The 11560-nt window shown below is 38.3% G+C and overlaps 1 protein-coding gene across 2 annotated transcripts in view; it reads right to left on the bottom strand.

Annotated features, from left to right (window-relative positions):
- DENND1B (DENN domain containing 1B) overlaps positions 1-11560 on the bottom strand; it is a 149898-nt gene that overhangs the window by 8430 nt on the left and 129908 nt on the right. For both annotated transcript variants that reach the window (XM_014885761.2, XM_014885770.2), the window contains 2 exons: positions 1415-1494; positions 170-383 (listed from right to left, as the gene is read on the bottom strand). In XM_014885761.2, coding sequence (XP_014741247.2) covers positions 170-383; positions 1415-1494 — 294 coding nt within the window. The remainder of the gene's footprint in view (positions 1-169; positions 384-1414; positions 1495-11560) is intronic.

Below are 11560 nucleotides of genomic sequence, written 5' to 3'. Positions count from 1 at the left end.
AATGCAGTGGCCAGCATGAGTGTACTGTTATATACAGCCCCAGGAAGACACATCAGCAATTCTAAGGACTGTGCTGCAGTGTCTGAGCTGCACGTTGTTCATTCCACAAGTGCAGGATTCCACTGCAAATGGACTTGGGTTGGTTTTCAAATGAAAGCAGGAGACTAACCGCCGTCTTGTAATCAATGTCATCCATTGATCTAAAGAAATCCAGGCTCTTTGCTCCTGAGAGTTTTCCTTGATCTGAACTGTGTGTACTCAGCGTGTCCAGAATCTCTCCAAGCAAGTCCATTTCTCCTTGATTCTGAATTATTCCAGTTTCACCAGAACCATCACTATCATAAAAGTAGGCAGAAGCTTCTTCACTGTCTTCTGATGACAACCTGAAAACAAAACTTTTCCATCAGATAAGAACATAAAACCCATTTTATTATAGCCACTTCTAAAAGGACATAGGAGAATGCATTTCAAAACCTTTGAACAGGAAAATAAACCTGGAATATCTTTCTACTCAAGAATGTTTCTGAACACAGATACAGTGTTGATGGAGATGCAGTTACCATTAGCTGCCTCCTGGCCTAGCCAAATACTTTGTTCTAGTGGCAGGACTCTCCTACTACAACTCCTCCTCCATCACATGGGCAGATTTACTGAAGTACTGCAAGGAGAACTGGTGCTTTTGTCTCTTATTTCCTCTCTTGTTCATTGCAATACCCATAGCTCAGATCCCCATTCTTTTTCTACCTCTGTCTATCAATACTGCTACAAAGGTTGTTTTCCATGGCTCATCCTTTCCATATTTTCATTATAACCTTTTAACACTTCACTAGCTCCCTCTTCTCTACTATATCACAGCTTAAGCTGCTTGATTTTGCTTTCAATGTCCTTTCTGGTTTATATCCAGATGTTCATTATCAAGAATCGACTCCTGAATTCAGAAAATGCCTCAATGCAGCTTAAGCCTCAACTTACAGTTTTCCTTTAGTTCTCACATAGGAAAACCTCAATATAAAACTGCCAAGGCATTATTTGTCTTTCAGACCCTTCAAAAAATGTCCCATTGTCATGGCCACAACACCAGCCTTAAAGAATAGGTTAGCTGAGGTCACTGCCCACCATGTTGACAAATATTTCACTGTTTCTTTGTGTATGTAGCCCTTTTATATGGAGGCTGTGAAGACTAAGGATTATATCAAGCTTTTCTGGACACTACAAATAATAAAAGAAAAGATATAATAGCCTGTCCCTTTTTTAAAGCAGATATAAATCCTAACCTACTTGACATCATCTAAATCAAGAATTGAGCTAGCAGCCTGGACATGAGAAAAATGTGTCACTTGAACTCCACTTTGCTGAATAACACTAGTTACCCTCTCTCCTGTACATACATAACACATCCAAACAGGCTTCTTACTTGCTTGTTCTCTCAATTTCATCATCATCATCTTCATCCAAGGCAATATCCTGGTTACTGAGGCGCTGGTTGAAACGAGTCTGGAGGAAGGACAATTAACATTATAAGTTTGTTTATTTTTTTTCTATTTGAGCATTACTTAGTTGGGGACCAGCTGCCACTTTACTCATTAAGGCTTCTGAGCACTTGATGAGGAAAACCACATATTGATCAAGTCTTGTAAAGGTTGTTCCAAGTCCTCAAGCATCACCAATTAAAGAGAACCATTTCTCTTCATGGCCTGTGGAGGGCCTCCTTATTTATGCAAAGCCTGGAGTGCCTTATTATTTATGCAATGCATTGATTAGCAGAAGACTGGATACTGGAGGAAAAGCATCACTCAAGTCTACCAGCTACCCTTTCTTGAAAGCACATCACAAAAAGCACTGGGGTTTAATACTTTCTGGTAGCAATATTTGCCAAGCTTTGGTTCACGTGGTCTATTGAGTATGAAGAAAAATTAATTTCTGAAGTAGTAAATACAAAAGAAGTTGGGAGTCTCTTTACACAGCTATGTTTATGTTATGGTGCTGTGCAGGACTGCACAGTAATTAATATCCAGATCAGAAACTTTGCACTAAGAATGCAGGATAATTTACTGTGGATTACAATTAATTCCAACACAGTGCAACCTCAGAGCAACCCAAGAGGACTTTGCATGGAGGAGCTGGTGTGCTGTAAATTCACACATTTCTGTACAGATTACTCACCTATTACATCACATTATTATTCAGCAAACAAAAACAGCCTAAAGAATTCCACAATAATTGGAAAAAAGTCTCTGTGCTGACCAGAACACTTAAATCAGGAATTCTAGTCACTTGTACTTCGCAAATGACTGTCTTCAGAACTATACATCTCTTATCCTTGTTCTGTATCAAAAACTTTTCATATAAGAAGTTTAATTATACTGGCAATCAATGCACTGATGAGATTGTGAACCCTGGATAGCCACTATTACTTTATAGACACATGGATGGAATTTGTCAGAGGGAAAACAGTGTTAGCTAACTTTGAGGAAAATCATACACAAGTAAGAAGTGCTACTGCCCACATCTCATCATGCAGTTCACCAAATGCCTAAACCTGCAACAAGTCCCTGATGGGGAAGAAATATGGCCTTAATTTCAGACTACAAGGAGCTTGACAATCCTGTACTGTGAGGATTTCAGTGTGTTACCTATTACAGATTTTGTCAGTGTTCTACAAATACTAGGATGCTCTCTGTAACTCCCCACCCCCCCCCAAGAAAATTCTGACATGACATTCATTCAGTAATTCGAACTTTAACCTGGAACTGGCTCCTGGAGGGCAAAATCCTCTCTGCCTCTCTTATTTTCTTTGAATTTGCATCAAAATTAGATGCTGCCATCACATTTACTCCTACTAACATAAATATGAGATTTTGCAGGGAAGAAAGTTCTTTAAAATGTTGAGAAGTTGCAGAAAACAAAATGGAAACTGACACTTGTTCATCTGTAGAGGAATTAGCTCTGTCAGTGAATAAAATTCTACAAGATAACACTGGCCGATTTGTTGAAACAATAATATTTCAAAGAGGACAGATTCAAGGTTCAAGAAAAAAAGGGGAAAAAAGGTATTTGAGAAACAGGAGCTGAATAAAATTTAGTAGAATCAGCAAACATCACAGACATTGATCATCACAGAACATCTACGAACAGTTAGTGAAAGCACAAATAATCATATAAAGGAATGTAACAGACAAGTTGATAAACCTAAAACCTCCCTTCAAAACAAGAACTCCTAGCTCCTGATGGTCAAACTCTTTGAAAAAACGTTTTTGTTACCAATTTAAATGATTAGGGGTATATTATAAAATTATACAGGGAGACTTACAACAACTAAACTAAATAAAATAGGATTTACATACAAAGAAAAAGATATGGGGGAAGGGAAGGAAAATATCTGGCTGTAAATAATGACCTTCTCCAGCATTTACAGCCCTGTGAGCTAACCACGGAGACAACAAGCAACACATGTTTTTGAATAGGTGACTTTCCTTTAGGAGCTGTAATAAAAACGACTGCAAGGGAGGGGTATGTCCAGACTACTTTGCAAAGAAAGAAAAAGAAAGAAAGAAACCCTTAATAAATTTCAAAAGGAGAGCCATAAAACTTTTTCAGTGCTCCACTAGGCAAAGTGACAGAGTACGTGCACCTGCAAAAACTGTCAGAGTCATTTAAGAAGTCCTTCCATTACTGACGTACCCTGCTGTTTGCAGTTATTTAAGCTTTTAATTTCTGTCTTTTCTGCATTTTGAAGTGTGTAACCTTTTTTATACCCCTTTATGAAAAAAGGACAGACTTCTGCTTCCTTCCTGATTAGCATCCTAATAATAACCAGACCATTTAAATTTATTACCACAAGAAATGATATACCAACAGTCCTTTCTTGCTGCACCAGAACTTTATAAAGTCTTAATAGACTGCTGTCATGTTTTTTTCTATAAAATAAAGGAACAAACTTCTTTAAAGTACCTGGTTGTTTTGCTTCTTCCAAACAGTTCTGCTTAGATATTAAATCTATTACTTAATGTATTTTCTTTATATCATAACAAGGACAAGGATTCAGCTTTTGCTGTTTCAAATTTCTCTCACCTTCTTGCACATGGCATCTCTCATCTCTCATTTTGCTCGGAATGTAAGAGCTGAGCACACTTAAACACAAGCTCATGCTGTCCATAACCTGGTGTGAGGCTACATATTCTTTTTGTCTTTACCATACCCATCCTCTCTGGTTGCTGCCCTGCTTCAAAATCTCCTTCTGCAAGTAGTCTGCAGCCTGAACCAATGCTGATCACTGAAATAAGGAAAAGGAGCTGACAGTATAAACACAGTAGACTCAAATAAAGGGAGAGTCAGTCCTTAAACTGCTCTCTTCTGCTTGCTGGTAGCCTCACAAAATGTACTACGATGGAATAAAAATGCCAAAATACGTGAATGCTAAAGGAGTTAAATGTAAGACAGTTATATTCTTGATTGGGCATGAAAGTCAATCTTGGAAATGTCAGCTTTTTATATAATGCTAGACCTTTCAGATGTCCAGCTTTTGGTAATGAGTGCTTATTGATTGATACGAAGGCAGGAAGTTTAACAAGGCTGCTGCTATTAATTACACTCAAAGTGAAAAACAAATAATCTTTTGATAAATGGCAGCACAAATATAATTTCACATTCACTGGCTACTCAATACATCAACACATATAAAGTTTCAAAAAAAGAAAAATATATATCATTGTTTAAATCTTAAAAATTTCTTAAAAATTTAGAGATTATTCATTCAGTATGAGAAAGCAAAATAAATACAAGCCCACTGTTATTTATGATTCAGTATTTTACTTTACTCATCCTCCTCTACAACCAAGTCACAGACATAATTGTGGCTCCATGCAGTAGGGAAGCAAAAGATGTCTCAATGAGACTTTCCAGTAAAGCACAACCTGTCACCTTCCATGACTCACAGGAAGGTACTCCTCATTACACTCCCCAAGAGCAGAGATTGATGAAAGAAGGAGGAAAGCAGAGACAGAAAATAAGTACAGATTCTAATCAAGACTGCTCTGACATCAGAAAACTGTCCTGGATATAAATTAAAGAGATATTACCAGAAATATGTGTAGAGGCACAGTGCTTTGAAATGCCAGGTACACTTTAATGCCACAGAGATCTCCAGTGCCTATTGGAAAGCTACAGGAGACCCTAATACCTATGCTGAGGTAGGATTTATTATAAGTAAGGGTGATTAATTTGTTGAGATACTTAGTCAAGGATAGCACATGTAATTACTTTTGTTCTGAATTACTGTGGTAAAAAATGAACAAGGTGCCACCTCCCTTATGCATGCTAAACTCCTGAACACAGGTATCATTTGAGAATTGTGTAATGCTGCTTTTCCTTTTTAACAACTAATCATCCTTCTGCAAATATTTCTTCAAAAATAGTTACATTTTGGTCCAAAACAAGCAGCCTTCCACTTTCCCAGAGGAATCACAGACCCTTTTTTCTTCAGGAAGCCTGAGCCCCCCGAATCAGCCTGAGGTGCCCCACTGCCCAGAGTGAGGCAGCACCTCCCAGCAGGCAGAGCCCGCTTTCCTCAATGGCACCGGGGCTATTCTTAGCACAGCATCCCGTTTGAAGTGATGATGCACCGTGGCACTGTGCCACACACCATCCTAGCTGCAAGGAGTGCACCATCCAAAGGCAGTCTGGCTTCACTTTAATTGGCAACAAGCACAAGTGTTAGTCTTTTAAAATAGGACGTGGAGATTTGCAGTGCCATTTGCAACAACTAAAGCCAGCAGCTCATTTTTTGTGCATGATTTTAAGAACCAGATTCACCAGGCAGAATTTGCAGTTACAAAAACAGAGAAATATATCATTTATTTTCCCTTTTCTGATGGTTATTAATGTCCCAATGTACAGTGATTAGATGGAAGGAAACTGATAGAATGGAGGGCTGAGGGGTCACAGCGGACCCAAGAGCAGGAAGGGAAAGGAGAATGTGTGTCAGAAAAGAAAAACTCAGTGTCCAAAGCCACACAAATGTTTATATGAACAAAACCAGAAAAGGGAACATGGACTTGAGGTAACAAGAAAGTCAAGAGACCTGGAAGCAGCTCAGGTGCACAGTGTGGGACTTCAGTGAACCAGCAGAGCTGTAAATCCAGTTTATTTGGCTGGAACGTGCTATCTATTTGATACAATTCCTAAGCAGACAAAAGAGACTACTGGCTAAATTGATCTTTTGGGTAAAATGTGCATGATACCCTTACATCAGCAGAACTATGTCATGGTACCATCACTGCTGAGAGCACCATTTGCTGATCATGTGTGACTTTCTCAGAAGAAAACTTATCAAAAATACGTAATTTAAAATGTACAAAATATGGATGTAATTGCAAACGTAAACATCCTCCACCTCCAGACTTCAGCAGCACCAAACCCTGTCCATCAGACATGGACTGTGGAAAATCCTGTTTGGGGAAAGTTCCATATGAAGCCTGCAAACAGACTAATCACACTTGCAAGGAAAAAAAGACTGTGCTTTAGAAATACTGACTCCAAGCACATTTCTACATTGTTTAGGGATTCCAAACAGAAGAATTACCAAGGAGGAGTCCCACCTCCTGTTTGACACCAGTAGGAGTCTTCTGCTTAACAAAAAAGGTCTTTCTCTGCAAGATGCTGTGGAATTTGGCTGGCACTTTAGAACTGGATGTTACTAATTTCAGCTATTATAGGGCCCAAAATAGACAATTAGCAGCAAGACAGAGGCGTAGGGATGCAACTGAGATTCCAGGTGGGCTGAGCTGCCCTTCAGCCATGCCCCTCTCTCCACTTACTGCAGAAAGAGCCTAAGGCAGCACTGCTGCTAACTTCAGCATTTCAGAGGTATCTAAAATTAGACAGCCTGAATCTGGACTCTCACATTCAGAGATGCTGAGATCCCTGCAGGAAAGGGTTTTCCTGTTTCTTCTATTTCTCCCTCCTTTTGCCTCCAGAAAAACTTTTTTCTTTAACTGAATTTCTTTATTCTTTTTTTCTTTTTCATTCTTAGGTACAGGGATATAGATAGGAAGAAAATATTAGGGAACATAGAGTACTAGACCTGAAGTTACAGATGTAAAGTGGTGCTCTTCAAACCTTCAAGCAGAAAGCAAAAGCAACATGAAAGTGGGGATGCAGGTTCCAACTGTTTTCTGATGGCTCTCCTGGCTCCCTGATTTAGTGCAGCAAAACCATGACTTTTGCAAGACAGAAGATAAACAGCAAAAGAAAGTAAAAGATACTGCTGCTACATTAAGATGCCAATAAATTCTCCTGATTAAAAAATTAATCTGGCTCTTCCAATTAAATACTAAGGACAGAAAGGTTCACCCAGTTTGAAGATGCTTTGGTAGACAGCGTTTTTCTCCGAGCTCCTTCAGAAAAAGGAAGCAGTGCTAGACACACCAGTATGGTTCATTTGTTTGCACAAGAAAGACCCTCTGAAAAGCTGCATTTCTCTTTATTAAAAAACTTAAAGGGGGTGGGGGGCTACAATAGCCAGGAAAAGCATCTGCAAACTCTTTGCTTGTATAAATTTTTCTTTCAGTAAGATAGATCAGAGGTAGGTATGCTGATGACTTTGCCCTGAAAAACCAAGCATCCTACAGGGTAACAAAGAATTCCAGAGCAACTTCCTGACCATTACACCATCTATTTTTTTTTTAAACTAAATTTGAACCGTGGTAATTAGTGAGGAGATTTCTCAAGTGATTTTTACAGCAAAACTCCAAGACAGGCAGCCACAAAGCTGACACCGGTTTCTGGGTGCAGAACAAACAGCACAACTCTCCCGAGGACAGTCACTGTCACTGTTTAGTGGGAAGCAGGGTAGGGTTTCAGGATATTTTGTTATTATGCCTCTATTTGGGAGCTTCTATTCCCTATTCCTGAAAATAGTATCATGCATGACACATGAAAGCATCTAAATGCTTAATTTTCACAAAATCCAGGGCAAATTTCACTTCACACAAATAAAGGTGTTTGTTGTACCAGGCAAGGCTTGCACAGGCAGAGCATCCCCCTGTGCTCTGCCACTTTGGAAAGGAACCGAAGCCACGAGAGGGCACTCTCGTAATCTGCAATTTGAATTTTGGCTGCCTAGCTTTTTCATTTTTAATTAAAAGGAAATCTGACTGTTTTGCAGAATGAAGAGATTGTACTTGACACAACAAGACAAAAGATTTTTCTCAAAATTAAAGGAAGCTAATGATATCTACGATATTTTCACATTACACCACATTAGCTAAAGAAACAGAATTTACTGACCAACCAATGCTTACTTCAAAACTGTATTTTGCAGAAGCAAAACATGATTTGCATTAAAAACTAGCTCATTCTGTTTATGACATCTTTCAATTTATAATATTTCAGTCAATGAGGGTAGAAGAAACCTCCAGCAACAGAAGCACTGCTGTATGTGGTTGGTAGGCATAGATGTGATCTCAAGCACATTGTCTGACTACAAATCCAGGTAAATATGCTTAATCAGATTAATCTTTCTTAAATCACTGTGGGGCTGACTGTGGAAATTTTTTCTAAAAGATATTCAGTCACCTCATACAGAATATATATATTTAGTACTGCATTATCACGGCATTATCACAATCTCCTTTCTTATTTTCTTGGGAAAAAAGAAGTCTTCAGAATAGCCCACTCTCACCACGTTTTTCAGGTTAGGAGGGTAATCAGTTACTAGAAGTCCTTTGTACCTAATGATTATGTCATTTATTTTACTGGCCATTGTAGGGATATTGATAAATGGGGCACTCCTGAAGGTAAGGTTATTCTGAACACATCTTCCTCCTGACACTTGCTGTCTTTGTTGAACAGATGCCAAGCACACCTACTGCAAGCTGAATTATATATTGTATAGTCTCTAGGACATGCTTCAATAAAAGTCAAAAAGCTCCATTTGCAATAGGCTTAAAAAAAAGAAAGAAAAAACCCTCTCTTCTGTTTGAGAACACCAAGAAAAAAGTTTAGTCTAACTTGATTTTCATTAAAAGTGTTTTAAAAACCTTCTTAGATGCTGTATTTGGATTCTGCAAAGTCATGGTGAGTAGTTCACTTGGTATCTTCAATATAGCAACATTTAAAGCAGTGCTGAGACACAGTGATTGGTAAATCCACACTTAAAATCCACATGCCTATGTCCATTACAGATGGAAAGTAGTAGGTGCCTAAAGGTACAGGTAGAATATACATTTTCTGAGAGACAAGGGGCATTGCTAAGTTACTAACTGCTAAGTGCCTAAAGGTACAGGTAGAATATACATTTTCTGAGAGACAAGGGGCATTGCTAAGTTACTAACCGCAAAGGGAACTTCTAGTTCTTATTTGGTATTCTGCTAATCTTCTAGTGTTTTATTTGCCATAAAATACATTATGACTGTTGATATCCTGACATGGTCCATTTTCAATAAGCTGCCCCAACACCTGATATAACAGGAAAATTACAAAGATCATATTCATGAAATCAAATGGATCTTCCTGGCATTCTAACCAGGATCATAATAAACATGCTCTCTTTTTAATTATACATTAATTGGAAACAATTTTACAGAGCTCCTACTGCATTTAGGTCCCTGTGTACCCAGAGATCTGCATTACCTGAGCATATAAAGGCACAGAATTAAAACACATTATGCAAAAACGGAATGCTCCATAGTCTAAAGCATGCCCTGCTGTACCTTGCTCATCAATAGTTAAAGGAACTCAGCAGTATCAGTCACAAGATACTGCAAAGAGAGCCTAAGCAATCTCATGCTTGCATTAATTTTTATTTCAAAAATTTTAGCTGGTGATTTCTTGTATCTTCCACATTCCTAATTAATGTAAGAGATGAAATATACCCGAGACATATTATTAGCTCTAGGCATGAAACAGTTAACAGCAGTGCACATGCCAAGGTTTTAATAAGGCTTAACAATAAAACGCTTCAATCCTCCACTTTCACTGGATTTTGTTGTTGTGGTTTTCCCTTGCTTAGGGCAATCCATCTGTTAATGTTGACTTGCAGTAGAGCTAAGCTCACACATGTCTGAAGAGCCCCGAAGAGCCAACCTGAGCAGGAGTGAGCTGAGCTGAATATTGCAGAGAGGAGCGGCTGCTCTGGGCACAGATTCATTGTGCGCACACGCGGGCACGTACCAGTCACTCCCCTCAGCTCCTGCTTTTAGCAAACACTTTCAACATGCAAATTATAGGAGGGCAAGCCAAGCGCTTCAGTTTGCAATAAAGCATTTAATTATTTATCCTCTGGTTAGGTTTTGACAGCTATTTTAGATGCTATAATTTTTTTTTTTTTATTTACTGCTGATTTTTCTTAAGCCTATTGCCAATCTGGAAGAGAAAAAAAATACAATAAAGCCACTATGACAGCAGTGATAAAGCTTAGTAAATATTCATTGTTAAAAATGGCTCTGCACTGTGACCAGTGCTGGTATTCTCCCTGGGCCAAATTGGCTGTGTTTTCAATAAAACCAGAGAAGTATCCTTTCCCTTGAGCCCTGTTAGGCTGAGGCTGCAGTTGGAACTGTCATCCTCACACAAAAGCAAAGGGGTTGGGTTTTACAAACGCAAAGCCTAATTGGGAGATCTTCATGGCTGTACCCTTGACATTTATTAAAGCCTCATCAACAAAACAGGAAATAACCATACTAATTAGCAGACCCATATACAAACTCCTGTTTGTTGGGGTAAAAGGAGATTCACTTCCTATTGTAAAGAAAACGTCCTCTCAGATCCCTAAATCCTGTATGAACGATTTTTAAAATTATCTTTCTCAGAAAAGCAAACTTTCGTATCTTACATAACTTTTCAAAGTATGCTTTACAACATCTCAGGTAACTCTTAGTATTTAACTGTTTCCAAGTAGTGGAGAAGGAAAACCTCAATGCATACTTCTAATATGACAAAATATTACACAAAATTCTTTGTATTTACAATTTTCTAAATGTTTCAGTAGGGAAGAGTTAGTAATAAAGTGCAAAGGTGCCTCTATTTTGGAGGCAGGATATTTTGGATTAAAAGCAATCCTTCTCTCTTGTTCATTGTTTATCTAAGTTTGGTGTTGCAGTACACCAATGTAATAACTTAATCAATGTCTGGTCATTATTTCAAATATGTATCAAATTGCCTGAACCCCACATTAGCACTAACTTTATACAGCCACTGGTGAAGATAATTTTAGAAATCTGGGTGAAGAGTCTCATTTGCAGGATAAAGACTACCAGAAAAAGGATTAAATCTGATAACAACAGCACTCAGAATCTCACTTCCTTTAAACAGCAGATTCAGTACTAGATCAAACACGATCTGTCTCATACACATGCATTGTGAATACCAATTTATATTTTTATTTGGATGTATACCTTAAAATCTCCACTTATTAATAAAGAATTTATGTTATCTTATTCAAACACCAAGACCAACAATAAAAACAAGAGTAGCAACAGCAGACTTGTTTTTCAGAAATCCTTTGGTTTGTTTGCTCTTGGGGAGGAGGAAAAAGAGAATGGCATGAGTGAGAGGTGAAGGA

The sequence above is a fragment of the Sturnus vulgaris genome, chromosome 9, assembly GCF_052056855.1.
Source record: "Sturnus vulgaris isolate bStuVul1 chromosome 9, bStuVul1.hap1, whole genome shotgun sequence".
NCBI classification, from domain to species: domain Eukaryota; kingdom Metazoa; phylum Chordata; class Aves; order Passeriformes; family Sturnidae; genus Sturnus; species Sturnus vulgaris.
Note: the sequence above shows the minus strand (reverse complement) of the source record. Positions and strands in the feature narration are given on the sequence as shown.